This window comes from Triplophysa dalaica, chromosome 8 (assembly GCF_015846415.1).
Source record: "Triplophysa dalaica isolate WHDGS20190420 chromosome 8, ASM1584641v1, whole genome shotgun sequence".
In the NCBI taxonomy this organism is placed as follows: domain Eukaryota; kingdom Metazoa; phylum Chordata; class Actinopteri; order Cypriniformes; family Nemacheilidae; genus Triplophysa; species Triplophysa dalaica.
In genome coordinates, this window is record NC_079549.1 from 14,623,588 (window position 1) to 14,641,448 (window position 17,861).

Sequence of the window (17,861 nt, forward strand, 5' to 3'; positions counted from 1 at the left end):
GTATGCGGGACACCTAGGTTTGCGTCAATATTGTGCATGTAATTTCTAATGCATGTAATCATGACAAACTATATATCATTGAAAAGGTCTAAGACTCTAGAATAAAGATTTAGTGTTTAAAAAAAAATATTATTTAGGGTTAGGGTTAGTAATTGATTCTTTTTTATAAAGAGTGTGCTTAGATTTTTTGTTATCCTTTTGCGATCTGTTTTTTTATGTATTTTTTAATCAAATGATTACATTAAATCTATAACTTTTTTGACTGTGTGTGTGTTTTTTTTTCTTAGCATTGATCGTCTAATTTTATTTTTTCAAACGAGACCAACCGTTAGTCTGGTTTCCAAAGAATTCATGAGTTACCGCTATTTTAGTTCCAACATACGTTTTTATGTGTAGGCTTAAAAAGGGCTTCAACAGCTAACAGGTTTTAAAGCTATTGATATGTTTATTTTATTGTTGTAACAGGAAGTAGACTCAGAGACAGAGGTTCAAGGCCAGACATGTATTTATTAACAATTATGAGAAGTGAACAACAGGGTAGTATTGATACAACTGAATATAGTTCTACCAGAAAGACTCAGGAAACATAGAACGATAAATAATATTTATTAAACATAATGTTAAAGATTTTTGGGCATAGGCCCCGTCCAATGAATGAATCATGGAAAAATGATTCTGATGTTCCTGCCTGAAGATAAGGCAGGGGCGGAGCCTACCACCGGACTGAGGACGGGACCCTGACCTGGTGGTGGTGGTGGGGAGGATGGAGGATTCACTCATTCACTCATAGTTTCTGCGAACAAAAGAGAGGGTAAGTACCATCCTTTTATACTACGTGCAGAGGGATGATAGGCTAACCGGTAATTAATTATGATGTGAGGAATCTTCCTGATAGAACTTGCGCAGAAGCTTACATTTCTACCAGAAAGACTCAGGAAACATAGAACGATAAATAATATTTATTAAACATAATGTTAAAGATTTTTGGGCATAGGTCCAATGAATGAATCATGGAAAAATGATTCCGATGTTCCTGCCTGAAGATTAGCCTACCCCAAAAGAGAAAGTAAACAAAATCAACCCACCGGATGATGTGTCTCCTTGCAGTTCCTAAAGGAGAAAGTAAGTGTAGGTTAGTCATGGTTGAAACATGAAGTAACATTATACCTGCCTTCTATTGATGGTGGGCACCGGCTAATTGGGCTTCTAAAAGCCTTCAAATTCTCCAGAAGCCTGCACAGGCTGAATGGGCTTGCACAAGCCAACAATTTTCCCCAACAGAATTTCCAGAAGCCTGTTCAGGCTGAATGGGCTTGCACAAGCCAACAAATTTTCCCCAACGTATTTCCAGAAGCCTGCACAGGCTGAAAGGGCTTGCATGAGCCAATGATTTCCCCCAACATAATTTCCAAGAGCCTGCACAGGCTGAATGGGCTTGCACAAGCCAACTGATTTTCCGGAAGCCGGCACAGGCTGAATGGGCTTGCATGAGCCGAAGAATTAACTCAAATCTTACAGAGGCTGATATGAGGCTTGCCAAAGCCGTGCTATAAGTAACCTATACTTATTCCACCACCACCAGTAATTGTAGAGTGAGTACCTTAAGCTTTTGGAGAAGGCCTGCTGAGCATCCAGGATGGTTTTAGAATCCAGTCTTATGTAGGATTCGAATGCCATAGATGACCATCTGCCCAGGACCTTATTAGAAGATGTTGGAATCCCACGGGCGGCTGCAGAAGTAGCTGCGCCGATCCTAAATGATTGCCCGGTGTAAAGTTGTGAAGACTTGCCGCAACTCTCCAATGCTGCTGCGAGATGAGTCCTGAACCACTCTTTTGTTATGGGGAAGCCATTGGATAACATAAATAGGGGGGATAATTTATGATGACCGGGGCGAGTTTGGAGGTATCTTATCATGGAAGTGAAGGGGCAAATATCTCTGTTAGAACGTGAAATAGTAATGGTAATGCCTGCGCGTGGTGTGTCGGTTTTTGAATGTTTAAGGAAAATAGTGAAGTGATTTGGTGAGAAAGTGATATCTGAAAAGGTTAAGTCTCTTTATGGGTCGAAACTTCGGGAGTCATTAGTAAATTCCCCTGGCCGCATAAAGCCATAGAAGGCAAAAACACGGCTTCTAAGAGAATGTTAGTATAGACGGGAAATAACCCTTTACGCAGTGAGTAAAGCAGTTCTTTTAGAATGTGAATTGTAATAGGAAGGCGTTTGTCCATAATTATCGGCGTATCTTTAGAAATACCTTTCAGTAGCAGTCGTATGGAGGGCGTGGAAAATAGACTCGGATAACCGGGATCATGTAATCTGGCATGAAATTGGATACCTGCGAGTAATCTGCGTAAAGTGGATATTTTAAGATTGCGAAATTGGTATTGATGAACCAAAAAGGCACAGACAGTCGAGACTAGGATAGGGAAACGGTTGACGTGAAATGCTAAACAGAACGTTGTGAACAAGGACCAAGCAGAATTGTAGGCTTTAAAGGTGGAAGATGTGATGCCCTTAGAAATAAAATAGCTAGCTGAATTTAACAGTTTACGGTACAGATCTAATGTAGGAGGATTCTGGAAGGTTTCGGGCAAGGTGTTGGGTCCGGGTTGGCCATTGGGCAGAGGCGTCTGAAAGTCTGAAAGCGAAAGCGAGAGAGGGCATCTGCGATTTCGTTAAAGTGCCCCGGAATATGTACAGCTTTAATTGTCAAACTGTGCATAATTGATTGCCAGATAATTCTTCTCATGATTGACATGATAGCTAAACAAGGTGACCTACCTTTATAGAAAATTGCGACTGCTGCTTCGTTATCGCAAAACATGATAATATGTTTGCGAGACCAAGCTCAACTCCATAGGACACAAACCACCGCTATGGGATAAAGCTCGTAGAGAGCGGACGAGGCGGAATTTTGTGCGAGATCTATTTGATCCGGCCACCTCTCGGCGAACCACTGACCTTAGAAAAAAGCTCCAAAGCCTATAGAAGGGGCTACGTCTGTGAACAGTTTAAGAGCGACGGAAGATTCCGGAGTGTCGTTAGGGAAAAAGGAGATACCATTCCAGCTGTTCAGCAGGTGGGACCAGAATGTCAGATCTAAGAGGCATCCATCGTCAAGGTGCACAATGTCACTTAAATTGGCTACTGAGTGAGCGAGGTCAAGCAATCGAGATATGAAAGCCCTGCCTTGTGTAATAATGCTCATGGCAAAATTGAGGTGGCCGAGCAATGAGAGCATTTCCTGTTTAGTAACTGATCGTGAACCTATAAACGAACCAACATAAGAACGAATTCTCGAAAGTTTGTCTATAGAAAGAGAAGCTTGCATCTTAACAGTATCCAGCCGTATACCGAGAAACTCGAGAGCAGTTGTCGGGCCAAGTGTCTTCTCTTTCGACAGAGGAACTCCCACATAACTAAAAATGTGTTTAAGTGCATCTAGGATGGGGGTTTTGTGCGATGGAAAATCAACCAATAGAAAGTCATCGAGTAGATGCAGAACGAATGGAATCTTCCAGACGTTAAGCAAGATCCAACAGAGTGCCTCTGATAGATTGTTGAATATGTGCGGACTACTCCTGCAACCGAAAGTGAGTCTGACTGCGAAGTAAAATTTTGACTGCCATTTAATGCCAAAGAGAGCCCACTCTGCAGGGTAAATAGGAATAATCTTGAACGCATCTGTGATGTCAGCCTTAGCTAGCCAAGCACCCTGCCCAGCCATTTTAATTAGCTGAATAGCGTTATCCACTGAAGCGTAATAGAGAGAAAAGGGCTCTAGGGGAATGCATTCATTTACACTCGCTGTAGTATTAGAATGTGGTGAAGACATGTCAAAAATCAACCGCTTTTTCACCGAAAATTTCCTAGTAGCCACACCGAGAGAATTAACTCGAAAAGGAGAAAAAGGAGGAGATTTAAAAGGCCCAATGACATAACCTTTATTGACTTCCTTTCCCAAGAGGGCAGAAACCACTTCTGGTTCAGCTAAAGCTGACTGTAGGTTTTTTGCGACATAAGAGAAGGACAAGGGGGATAAAACACCTACCCTAAACCCTTGGGCCAGCCCGGTAATTAGATAATCTACAAATGATGGATCAGGGTGGGATGACAAGTAACTAGCTAGCGTGTGAATGTTAACTGGAGTGGAAGGGTGGCTTCTTAGAACTTTTTCCTGAACGGGGGCTTTCCTTGTCTGGCAGGTCTGAATCTCCGTGGGCAGACTTATTTCGGGTGGGGCTCTTTGCAGAAACTACAAACATGCGAAAATATGCATTTAGAATACGTACATACAGACTCATTAAAATTGAAACGAATCCGAGAGTTGTCGAGTTTATGATTTGAGCGCCCTCTATTGTCTATTGTAAGCTGGGCATACAGGATCGGCACCATGGATAGCAACGGGACCTTGCCTCTCGAGAGTTTTCGGGCAGAGTGAAGCAGAGTGTCCATGCGAGCTGCATACGACACAGGTCAAAGTTTTCTGACCGCCGAAGTGACGAACCAGTAACTATGTGTCGACGATGGACCAGTCCAGCCATGAGTTGAACAATGAGACGAATGATGCAGATTTAGCGGAAAAGGATCTATGATATTCGTAGAAAAGGGTGCCTCCGTATCTCTGGTAAAAGTCCGCCATCATAGCAAGATAAATGTCCAATTCTTCACGGCCCTCGGGGAAGTTTTGGCAGAGGATGTCTCTGTAAACTCCGAAAGCGTTTACAAACTCAGAAAATGATAAATTGCGTTGTATCCTCGAATCTGACGTTCTGAGGAAAACCGCCTCGTCACCACAGTCCACCATTTGTCGTTCGGACGCAGGTAAAGGCGTCAGGAGGGAAGCTAAATTAACGTCCTTACCTTCAATGATGCTGGAACGTATTTGGTGCGAAACTGAAGCCGTAGCTGGTGGGACGAATCGTCTGCCGAAGTTTTGGGCAGCGGTTGCCGTAGACAAATTAAACTCATTACCGCTCAGAGCTGGCTCGACAAAAGTTGGAGTCTGCACCATCGCTGGAGCCGTCGCTTGGACGTTTGAGGATATAGCTGAGGATGTCGAGGGATTTATCGACCCGAGTATGTTGGGAAATCCCAGGGATAAGGCAAATGTTGTACTTGTGGCAGAACTGGAAGCGGGGTTCCCGATAGCTCTCTCAAAGACCCCCAGCCTATTCCCTAGGCTTTTAACATTCTCGGACAGTCCTTGTACTATTTGCAGGAGCTGGTTATGAACCTCCGCTTGATTGTGAGTTGGCGATGAAGTCGACGTGGAAGGCTTGGGCCTTTTGGCTGACTTCAGAGATGAAGATTTGGCTGCGCGTTTCCTGCCGCCTTGTTTCGTTTGAAGAGGTATGGTCGTGGAGATTACCGGAACGTCCATAGCTAGGACAGCAGGATTACCCAGGGCGTTAGAAGCCAACAGTATAAGATCCTCTCTCTCCAATTCTTTATCTACAGGAATGCCTTGCAGCTCCAAAGTGGTAGTCATTTTTTCCGTGGGCCCAATGGGATCCCGGTTCTGGATGCGGGAAGTACGTTTGCGGGGGAACTAGGAGGTTGATCGTCGTCCGAATGTGTGAAGTCGCAATCGACTAGAGGTTTTTCCGACATGATCAGTTTGCTTTAATTTACGCGGGACAGCGATGTCACTCATGCGTTGTCACTCATGCAAGGGTAAGTACCATCCTTTTATGCTACGTGCTGAGGGATGATAGGCTAACCGGTAATTAATTATGATGTGAGGAGTCTTCCTGATAGAACTTGCGTGGAAGCTTACATTTCTTGAGCAGACAAACAGATGTTCAATGACCGTTCTCGTTTACCAGGAGTAGGTGGACGGGTGATGTTCTGGAGCCAGCGGGTGAAGCACGAAGAGATACCAGAGTCCTTTCTTTGTTTGGGAGCCACGAAGAAACACTGAGTAGTACAAATTCACTGGTGGATTGCTGGGAGATCACTGGGAGATCACTTAAAGATCGCATGGAAACATGGAGGTCAATCCACATGGTAAGCAATTCGAAAACAGTTAAGTCTGCAGGTTCTGTAGTGACATAAACTTACATTAACAAGCATTAATAAATGCTGAAAAACAATATTGTGAGCCGAGGCAAGGAGCATCGCTGCGCGTTTTGGACCTTGAGGGCATCAAGGAGAGTTGAAATAAGGTTAACTTTAGGGTATTGGGCTATGACGTGGATAAGCGGCAACCGATCGGGATGTAGGAGTCTTCCGCTTGAGGGGATTCCAGAGAATGCTGCCCTGTAAACTGTGGTCCCGACAACATTTGTTACCAAGCAAAATGGAGGAGACGATGATTATTGCTGTGGCGGGTTTCCCAATCATACACGATGCGTCCCTGTTTGCGTACAGGGACATAAATGAAAAAAAATGATGCGTGTACCAAGGTGTCTGAGATTGTTTGTGTTGTTGGTGAGTTAATGACGATGTACATTAACGTTATAAATTGTCTGTAAATTAGCAGGAATTTCATGCTAACTTTAGCCGCAGGGCATGCACAACGCGTTGTGCTCAAGAATATTATTTCGTTAGGAAACGTGTAACTTAAATAAAGTTCTTTCCACCGATCAATTTCTTGTGAACAGTCTGCAAAAGATCAACAAGCTTGTTTGCGGCCCCTTTAAATGCAAGATAAGATATCGATCTACATCAAAACGTCAGCGCGCCCAATACTCTTTTTACAGCGTTGTTGGCAAGGGGGCCAGAGAGCGATTTTTGACGCTCTCCACGGCGGTGGTCTGAACGTACAATATTTAGTGCATAGTACTTCTAGGGTACATGCTGATCCCATGTGTATAACACATCTGTACTGTTCCATTGACAGGTTTTGTTCCTTTTTTTGAGAGTGTAGGATTTTTATTTTTAAAAGTCATTTTTTATAAGCACATACAAACAAGATGTAACCCCATTATTACCTAGATAAAAATTTAGTTTGGACATGTATTCGTTTTTTTCAACATTTTTCAACAGTGGGACAGTATTCTACAACTGTTTTAAGTACCAACATAAACATACTACAAAACCACTATTTGAGAACACAAGAACAAGAAATTAATAATTAAGCTATGTGAATAGTCATGTTGCCTGACCATTTTTTTGGCTTTGATAAAATGTCTGCTGTATCTTTCTGCATGCTGGGTGAAACATTTTTGCAAAGCTTTTTTCAAAGCAGGAAACACTGTGCTACACGGTCATGCGTCATGAAACCACATTGAGGTTTCTTTTAGGCTGGGATGTAAACTGATTAAAGGCTGATCATTCTTAAAGAAAGATTTAAGTTGTTGCATGTTTATGAGATCCTTAATGTGGTATTTAGGTATATAACAAATCAATGAATTACTGGATTTTACATTCTTTTATTTATAGAGAATTAATTAGGTGCATTTTGTCATCAATATTATTACTAAAAAGAGCGAGAATTCAGGGAAAAATGTCTCAAAATGTATTTCAATGCTAGAGGAAATGACTGTATACTGTTGTCTGACAACAACCGTAAATAGATACAAGAGATAAAACCTTAAAAAGTACTTCTATTAACCAAACTTTCTGTCTCACTAACATCATTCATTATCTTGACACAAAACTCATTATGAGCATATCAAATGAATGTTTGAATGAATGAGTGGGTTTATTTTTGAGCTGACCTTTGACCTTGTATTGGGTTTTGTCACGCTCTCAGCTTCTAAAAAATAACATTTCACATAGAATTCAGCTTCTGCACAAAATAAGCATCGTAATCGAACACTACTGTTTAAGCCTGCGTCCAAATACCCCCACTTGCAGTGTTAACTTCTCTTAAGTAAACACTAATCACACACTATATTGAATACCACTTCTGAGCGGAATTCAGGGCAAAGTTTATCCCATCATGCATGTTGTGGAATGCTTTCCACTTTAAGTTATACTACTACTTTTTAAGGTTATATCTTTATTTACTCTATGTTTGGCCAACATGTGTTTTTCTTTTGATTTAGTTTTTTTTTACAAAAAAGCAGTATAAAAATGAATCTGACTTTACTTGACTGTATAATCAGATATATTACATGTAATTTTGCAGTAAAAAGTAGTGTTGCTCATTTTATTGCTGAAAACTTCAATGTTATGTATTTTGTAAAACAGCTTTTTATCACATAATAAGAAACACCACATTAATTAATGTTATATGTTTGCACTTGCTAAGTGTGTCCAATCATAATCCATAACTATTGAAAATCATTAGTGGGCCACATTTAAGTCAAACTGATAGCTACATACAGTAGATCCTTAACCCATGTAAATAAGTAAATAAAAAAGATACCTCAGTCGTTCATGGTTTTACTTATATTCATATACACTGCTTCAGACTGTTCACACTCCTCAGACATTGAGCGAAAGAAAGAAAGAAAGAAATTATGGATGTGTTCAAAAGATGTTGGGACGATGTGTAAGTGATTAATGATTAACATTATTTTTGTACCTGACACTTGTTTCCTGTACCAGTAATACACAAGAACTCCCAGCAGCACTCCAGCAAACAGAGTCACAACAATGACCACAGTAATCTTTCCAGCTTTGCTGAGAACTAAAAAAGTTATTTGTCAAATAATGACTTTTTCCACTAAATAACTGATGGATTCACTTGCCTGGTCTTAGTTTAAAGACATAAAGGATTTGTTGAACATGGACATTTATTTTGTATGTACTGTACCTGCAGCATCTGTTGTTGATAAGATAGAACCGAAAGAGGCCACCGCTCTGAGTGTGTTCTCAGTAAAAACAGCACACTGCCAGTCCAACAGATCTGACTGAAAGCTGCTCTCATGTACAGTGAGAAGTGTCTTGTTGTTTGCCACATTCAGAATTTGCTGTTTGACCTGCACCGTTATGTTCCCCTCCATCCTGAGCCAGACCAATGTCACTGAATCAGACACATCAGACACCTCACAAGTAAGAATCACAGACTGATTCCTCAACACAACACCAGAGGGCTCTGCAGACACTGAAATAGACAACAATGTGATTTCCTTATTAAACACAGGAGGAAGGAATGAATGAAGTTATACTGATAAAAGGCTGTCAATTAAATATGAGTGAGGATATTTTTAAACAAACCTCTGATGGTGTGAAGTATTGTGGATGTGGAGGGAAATGCATTAGAATCAGGAAAACATCTGTACGTCCCTTCATAATTGAGCTCAACAGGTGAAATGTGAAGGACAAAACATTGACCGTTGTATGTGGTAGACGTTTTTTGTCCCATTTTAATTGGTCTTTTAACTTGAACTTCTCCTTTTTCTACGACTCCCAGGTCCACTTCAGCCTTTGGTAATTCGTTTTAGACTTGAAGATCAGTAATAAATCACTGTGACTGGAGCTTTGTCTGTAGAGGGTATGCTTTTTACCTTCTGTATCTAGAATATCAGTTGGTTTTAGTCTATTTATCTTAAACAACATTCATTACACGAAAAATATATTATTTCAAATGTGTCAAACATGGGGGAACAGATGTTTTTCTGTGAATCTCACTCCAAACATATTTCTAAACAACTATATTTTTTTTCACATTCTTGGATAAATAACCTTCGGCACCTTAAACATATATTCCCTATTAAATGAAAATATCAGACATTAACATGGTTTGTAGGAACACAAAAGTAAATGAAAGCATAAATTAACATACTTACATGTAGTGACATTAATTGTGTGATTAATAACAGTGTCCACACTTCCATTTTCAATCATTTTACAGTAGTATATTCCTTCACTGTGATTATTTACATTGTGTAAGATGATGTAGGCAGAGTTGTTATATACAAGGGTTGTGTTGGATGTTTGTCCTGTGTCTTTAATCCACTGTAATGTTGAAGACTCAGAAAGTAGAGGAAAATCACATCGCAAAGTCACATCAGATCCTTGCTGGACTGTGTGATTGGCTACAATGAGTTACAATCAAGTGTGAGAATATGCATACATTTTTTGCAAATATGCAAAAATCATTTGTAATGTGCTGATAAACTGTAAATTAAGTTGTATCTTTAGCCCTAACATTTCCTGAATATGCTGTTCAATAAAAACACAATATTTTGAGTATAAGACAGGCCCATACTGCATTAAAAGAATTGAAGAAATTGGAGAGTTTGAGACATAATACACCTTTTAGAGCAATAAACTTCATCAGGTAAGGGCTTAATGTCTATACATATGTATTCATTGTCAGGTTTGTTAACAGAAAGGGGCTAGATGTTTTTATCTTTCTATCTGTATGTGATATCACTCACCAGCAGAATTTAGTGTAAGTGTTATTTCTCTCCTCATTTACAAAATATTTTATCTCTATAATTTTTCTTTTTGAAGATTAAGGTGTTTTCACCTTTTAATAAATTTATAATCTGTGTTTGATGAAGAGAAATAAGTCTAAGAACTTTTCATTCTTGAATCTTAAAATAATTTTAGTTTGCTTTAAACTAATGCCAGAATAGTTTATCCATTGTTAATTCCCTCTGTTCATATGAATAGATACATTGTTTATAGTAAAATTTAACCACAGAAGAAGAAGGTATTAAAACAAATGTATACAAAAGAACATTTCTTTATATATGATCATTTAAAAGGGAGACTCACATATAGTCTGAAGTCTGGAACAAAATCCACAGATCACTATCAAAACATTAAAATATGCGAGTTGCATGATTTGTTAATCTGTACCCTCGACTGAAGTGGAGCAATATACTGTGTTTACACAAGATTAATGCAGAAACATTTACTGGGCGGTGCATGAGTCTGTCATGTTAAACAATGTTTGTATTTAATAAAATACTACAATGTAAAATCGAGGATATATTATCATTAGCAGTGTAACTTCTACAGAATAAAAAATGTCATAGAAATAGTTGTACATTTTTCAAATTTGATGAAATAGATTTTTGATTACTTTACGTTGATTTGCATTAGCGATATATGCCATGTATGAAATTGCCCACAAATATTTTTTTAATGAATTTTGGTGTAGTTTAGAATCAAAATCTTTGCTCCTTTTAACTTTGCATAAGAGCAGGAAATTCAGTGTTGAATTTAACCATCTTAAAGTTTCTTTTATGCACACAAATCTAAGTGATCTAAACTTACAATCTCACTAACTCAATAAGGTAGGTTACATTTTCGTTTTAATGTGTATTTATAAATGCATACATTTCAATATTATTCAAAGAAAAAAATCAAATGACTGAATTTTGATCTCCTGTGACAATATGAGCGGGACATTATTCTAATTTCCACATTTTTTATTCAATAGGGTCATATTGAACAAATATGACAATAATCCACTTTGTTTATTTATACTGATAATGGATATGTTAAATTAATCTAAATATTAAAAAACATATTTCAATAATGGGAAGTACTTCTAATAATAATAATCAACTTCTGGGTTCCGTAATATTGGGACATATTTATTTGACTTCTTTCATGACTTACATTTACAGAGCCATAACAGTTTTCATTTTTTTATACAGTATAATATCATAACAAGTTTGAAATTTAATCACAATTATTTTGTGCATTCTGATCACATGTTTAAAGTTTTTTTGCAAAGCTGGATCTAGCTAGTGTAAACTCTTTCCGTAGCAGGAAATACAGTTCTAATTTTAACACAGTCTTGTGTCATGAAACCACTGAGGTTTCTTACTAGCATGCATCAAACAGATTGAAGTGTGATTATACAGTACTTAAAATAGGTTTAATCCAAATGTTCATACATATGTAAAGAACATTACTGATTTAGCAAACACAAAATGCACTTTGAGGATTAAACATGGTTTAGTAATGTTGTTTTTATCTGCAAAAAAATCTGGAATATCTGGAATTTATATTGTTTTAGTCACACAAAATTATTTATTAGTACTTTGTAAGTCATTTTCTTATCCATTCAATTTCAAATCAAAACAATGTTAATTTACAGTGAGTTCCGAGAAGTCATTTGTGTGACAGTCGAATCTCGTAGTATTTTGATAGCAGACCACAGCAGTTCTGCTGGCCAACATAGATATTAAGATACAACTTTTAAAAGAGTAGGCCTCTTACAACAGCATGCATAGAAAAAGACAAAATTTGACTTAATGCTATTTATATGTTTATATGAGATCATTAATGTGGTATTTAAGTACATAACAAATCAATGAATAGCTGTATTTTACATACTTTTATTTACAGAACATAATTTATCATCAGTTAGGTGCATTTTGTCATCCATATAATTATGAATAAAAACAGCGAGAATTCAGAGAAACATGTCTCTCATTGTATTTTAATGGCAGAGTAGATGACTGTAGAACTGTTGTCTGACACCTATAAATAGATACAAGAAATAAAACATTAAAAAGTACTCTTACAAAAAAAAACATTGTCTCACTGACATCATTCATCAACTTGACAGAACAATCATTATGAGTGTATCAAAATGAATTTTTTGAATGAATGAATGGGTTTATTTTTCCACTGACCTTTGACCTTGCATTGGGTTTCGACCAGCTCTCAGCTCCTAAAAATTAAATTTTTACATATAATTCTGCTTCTGCACAAAATAAGTATCGTAATGGAAACATACTGTAAAAGGCTGCATCCAAATACCCCCACTGCCGGTCTTAGCCATTTGAGAGGCCATTTTCACGCGACAGGAAGTAAGTGCCCAAGTCTGTCCAATGTCTTAAAAACGCCAAAGTGCAGTGCCTTTAACGCACTCTAAACACACACTTTCTTGAATACCACTTCTAAGCGGTCTAACTATCCCATTATACAACACCAAGATGTTGCGGAAACCTTTCCACAGTGAGTTATGCTACTTTTTTAAGGTTATGTCTTAATTTTTTCTATTGCTAATGTGTGTTTTTCTTTGTTTTGTATTTTTTTGGGGGGGGTACAGCTGCTTTGATACAATACAAATAAAGCACTATAAAAATAAATCTGACTTGACTATATAATTAGATATTACATGTAATTTCGTAAAACGTAACGTTAGTGTTGCACATTTTATTGGTGAAAACTTCAAAGTTAGGAATTTTGTAAAAGTGCTTTTTATCACATAATTAGAAACACCATAATTAACTGACGTTATATGTTTGCACTTGCTAAGTGTGTCCCATCAGGTTATAAATACTACATGCTCACTTGCGATCTTCATGTCCACTAGGAAATACGTTATGAAAGTAGTCAAGTGGTAAAGTGCAAAGACCGAGAAGTGGGGGTATTTGGACCTAGCCTAATTATAGTCGTGCGTAGGACATACCATGGCCTCTCCAAAAATGTAAAATATTTGTGCTTCTGTATTAAACATCTAAAATCTGCAACAAAAGTGACTGTTTTCTTGCCGCTATCAATGTGATGCCTCAAAGGCTCTCACTAAATCCTTGGTGTTTAGAGTATTGACGTCATCACGCAACCGTCTTTTTTGCAATTTTAACAATCAAAGGTAGTCTAGATGGTTAGAGTAGGTTAGGGTTAGGGTGTGGGTAAGGGTCAATGTTTTATAAGACTTTAAACACCAAGGATTTACACACGGCTCTCACTAAATCCTTGGTCATCCGACGGTTGCGTGATGACGTCAGACTCGAAACACCAAGGATTTATTGAGACGCGGAGCCGCTTCTTCTTCGGGTCTTGTCTTTTGTTGCACAAGCAACACACGCGTGGACACTGACCCCTAGTGGTCATTCCCTTTTATCGCGGACAACGACGTAGAAATATAAATGAAAACCGACACATAGGCCACGGCGTGGAGGCTGCGGCGTAGGTCCTACGCAAAACAAAAAATCGGGCTAATGTGTGTCACCCTGACTGCATCCGGTTACAGTCACTGAAGCGTAATGAAGTTCCTCCTCTTCCTTCTGGGAGTTCAGCACAGTGTCGTGACCTTCATCGTTGAAACGATTAGTAAATGAAAACATGCAGTATGGTTAAATTGATAAAAAAATAAAGATATTCTAGTTAGTTTAAAAGCACTCACCACTAATAAATGTTTTTCGCCAACATTTAAAAACCAGTAGTCCCAGGAAAAGCAGAACAATGATAGTGACAGCACAGGCCACGAGGATCAGGGTCTGTATGTGGCTCTCCTGTGTTAAGGTGTCTTCTGCAAAAACATATGAAATTAATAATTACACCAGAAGTGTTACAAATACCGACCCAAAACCTGGTCTTTGTTAAAAGATATTACCTTGGTTTGGTAAAGCGGAGGTTTCTGTTGATATTTTTGGAGCATTTGTAGCTGATGAGATGAGATTGATTGTTACAGGGGCCACGGCTCTGAGTGTGTTATCAGTAAATACAGCACACTGCCAGTGCAGCAGATCTGACTGAAGGCTGTTCACAATCACTGTGAGAAGTGTCTTCTTCTCATTCAGCATTTGCTGTTTGACCAGCACTGTTCTGTTCCCCTGCATCCTGAGCCAGACCAATTTCACTGAATCAGACACATTAGACACCTCACAGGTAAGAACAACTGACTGATTTCTCAACAGACCACCAGGGGGCTCTGCATAGACTGAAATAGACAATGTAGCATGAGTAACATTTTTGAAAATTCAATTAAAATGTAACAGAAGCTAAACCATTGCTTATTTACTTTTGCTTGATGGTCAGCCTTGACTAAAAATATAAGTAGACCACAGGAAAAAGTAATGAAAACTGAGGGCATGTCAACATAACAGCTTGTATTTTGAGCCTAATTATTTACAATGAAATATTATTTTAAAAGCAAAAAATATATATTTCTCTGTTATGGAATACTGTTCATGAAAAGTGATTTTTTTACAAACCTCTAATGGTGCGTAGGATTGTGGCTGTGTAGGAAGAATTTTGATCATCCACAATACACTTGTATGTTCCGTTATACTGGAACTCTACAGATGAGATGTGTAGGACAAAAATTTGACTGTCGTATGTGGTAGAAGTTTTTACTCCTGGCTCGATCGGCCCTTTAACTTGAACTTCTCCTCCTTTTTCTACAGCTATCAATGTGGATTTTGAATTAGGCCTCGACTCAAAGGTCCACATCAACCTGTGGTATTTCTTTTTAGACTTGCAAATGAGTAATAAATCACTGTCACTGGAGCTTTGTCTGTAAATGATAAGCTTTTTACTTTCTGAATCTGAAAAAAAGAAAACAGTTTATAGAGTAGTTTGATGAGTTTTATCACGTTTTTAATCGATTGCTACACAATAAAAATGATACAGTTGGCACAATTTTCAAAACGATTCATTCAGTTCTGAAAAAAAATGACAAATTTCTCAAAACATTTAACACATTTCAATAGCTTTCAATCACATGTCAATTTCTTTAGTGATTTCTGCAAAACCCTACACACATAAAAACTTTCTTTTGCAAAGGTTTAACCATGATCTCATTCAGAAAACATATAATATAATGAACTGAAGTGTCACAATGTAAACTCAAATAGCACAGATGACACACCAATCAGAATCTCAGGATAAATTAATAGGAGCACAAGTGATGAAATTACATCCTAGAATCATCTACAGGGCTGTTAACAATTTACTTTAAACATACAGTATAATTACAATACAAAGTTAAAACTTTTTTATGAGAAACTGTAGGATGTTTACACTCAAATTTTGTGACTGTCAAGTTCCTTATTTTTGTGGAACTCAGAGATACAGTAAAGAAAACCTGCTATAGTATACTTTTATGAAATTGTGTGAAGGTCCAGAGGATGCATCCCATATTTGCAGTATTTATGGCCTCCTATTGACAAACCGCTTTATTGTTTCCTTTATCTTCTCTGTAAATTACTTTAGATAAAGGCTTCTGCTAAATATCTAAATGTTAATGTTATTTATTTATCTTTATTGTGTTGCATGAGTGTATTGTTCTTTGGTTTTTTAACTTTTCTTGTCTTGTAAGATCGTGTACTTCATCTACTTTCATTTAAGATTACTTTACAGTAGTGTAATTTTTTATTTTCATTTTTGCATCTTGCTCTATCTGCACTCTTTTATGTTGTATATTGTCATAAACTCTGATCGAGAAAAACTCAATTACAAAACAATAAAATATACTTACACAGAGTGACACTAAGTGTGCGATTAATGATAGTTGTTGTTCTTCCATCTTTCTGTAATATACAATAGTATATTCCTTCACTGTTTTCATCAACATTGTGTAAGATGATGTATGCAGAGTTGTTGTACAATAATGTTGTGTTTGATGTTTGGTCTGTTTCTTTAATCCACATTAATGTTGAGGATTCAGAAATGTGAGGGACATCACATTGCAAAGTTATGTCAGATCCTCGCTGGACTTTGAGAAAAGAAAAATCCAGACAAAGAGTCAGCAAAATTTGAGCATAGTAAATTAAATTGGTCTTTACAGATTTTTAATGGTGAGAATGTTTAATCAATTACATTACTTAATCTTTTTTTAAGTTTTAATTATTTCTATTAACTGATGATAATTGGATACATGTCCTTGTATCTTGGCTGTAAGAAAATTGTAAATCTTTCTGCAAAAAATATTCCTAAAATCAAACAGCATTATACACTTGCGATAAACAATTCAAAGATTTCTGTTTAGTTCTCACCATAATTTGTAGGAAGATTAACAATATAAGAAAGCAAAATTATGAAAATGTATTTCTTCTCACCACGTTTATGACAAAGTCCACTGCTCAGTATTATAATCAGAAATATGATTGTATGCATTGTGTCTCGTCAGTGAGAACTGTGAGATGTTTTTCTGAATATGAGGAAATAAAAAGGAGAAGTGTTTAAATGCACACAACTGGAAAGTTTAGAGCACACAAACACCTGGTATTCAAAAATGAAAAGCCCCTTTTTTTTCAAGTGGCCAATGGTTTACCATATAGCAAAATTAAACAGTTATAATATGCCTAGTAGCATATTATTAGTAGGTTACGTGATCTGTGCAGTTTGGTTATTCATACAGAAAAACAAGCAACCCAGTGTCAGCGCTATAACCGATCTTGAAACAGTTTAACCTGTTTCAAGAGAATATGAAGCGGTGACCTGACAAGAGCTAAGAGGATAGAGCTGGATAAAGGACGCAACAACTTTGTTTTTCCTACAACCTTTCAAATGCTATTAGATTGTTAATGATAATCTTAAATCCTTACTTTTTATATTTTTATTAAGCCTTGTTGTGCAAGCACTGTTGAGCCTGTGCAGAGGCTGCAGCTTTTGCCAGAGGGGAACTGGAATCCCCTGGTTGGGCCTGGGTTCCCCTGAGGTTTTTTTTCTCGATGGGAGTTTTGGGTTCCTCACCACCGTTTGCATATTGTTTTGCACTATCTGCCTGGCCGGGGGGGCTGCTTTAGAATTTAGAATTCATACTTGTATTCAATGTGTCTCATGTACAGCTGCTTTGTAACAATGAAAATTGTAAAAAGCGCTATATAAATAAAGTTGAGTTGAGTTGAGTTGAGTTAACCATTCTGCACCGTCAATTGCTTTTTGTAATATTAATAAGACAATTTTCAACTTGACTGTTTCATTTATTCTGCAAAAAGTTCGATTTAATTCTTTATTATTAAAAAACATGATAGTAATTTTGAAAGCATCGTGTATTTTCAGCTTGAGCCTTTCCACTGCATTTACAGAACATGTTTTATACTGTCCAGCAGATGTCCTCAGCGTGCCGGTGTTTCGAACGATTTGGCGTAGTAGTGGCGAAGCAACTGGTTCAATTGAATGAAAGGTTAAAAAAAGCATCGTTTCTCCCATCGAGTGTGGATGTGAACCATGTTTATATCAATTCAACAGAACCGACTCGTGGCAATGAATCTGACTCTGTTTACCTCGCCTTGAACTCGCCACACTCAATCCACTTCCTG

The 17,861-nt window shown here is 37.6% G+C and overlaps 1 protein-coding gene across 1 annotated transcript; it reads right to left on the minus strand.

The window, feature by feature from the left end:
• Positions 1-11,434: 11,434 nt before the first annotated feature.
• Positions 11,435-16,783, minus strand: LOC130427699 (carcinoembryonic antigen-related cell adhesion molecule 5-like). The gene is made up of 8 exons (XM_056755314.1): positions 16,656-16,783; positions 16,076-16,312; positions 14,811-15,143; positions 14,210-14,536; positions 14,000-14,125; positions 13,826-13,906; positions 12,501-12,538; positions 11,435-12,345 (listed from the first exon to the last, which is right to left on the minus strand). Exons 1-8 carry the CDS (start codon positions 16,711-16,713, stop codon positions 12,295-12,297), a joined length of 1,251 nt encoding a protein of 416 aa, XP_056611292.1. The 5' UTR covers positions 16,714-16,783; the 3' UTR covers positions 11,435-12,294.
• Positions 16,784-17,861: the final 1,078 nt, after the last annotated feature.

What these genes read in the sequence shown, in the direction of transcription:
- LOC130427699 (XM_056755314.1), bottom strand. Translation starts at nt 16,713, where the DNA reads ATGCATACAATCATATTTCTGATTATAATACTGAGCAGTGGACTTTGT. An exon ending in TGTAACCGGATGCAGTCAGG is followed by an intron (nt 12,539 to 13,825) that starts GTGACACACATT and finishes TTTAATTTTTAG; the next exon opens with GAGCTGAGAGCTGGTCGAAA. An exon ending in AACCCAATGCAAGGTCAAAG is followed by an intron (nt 12,346 to 12,500) that starts GTCAGTGGAAAA and finishes ATCTATTTATAG; the next exon opens with GTGTCAGACAACAGTTCTAC.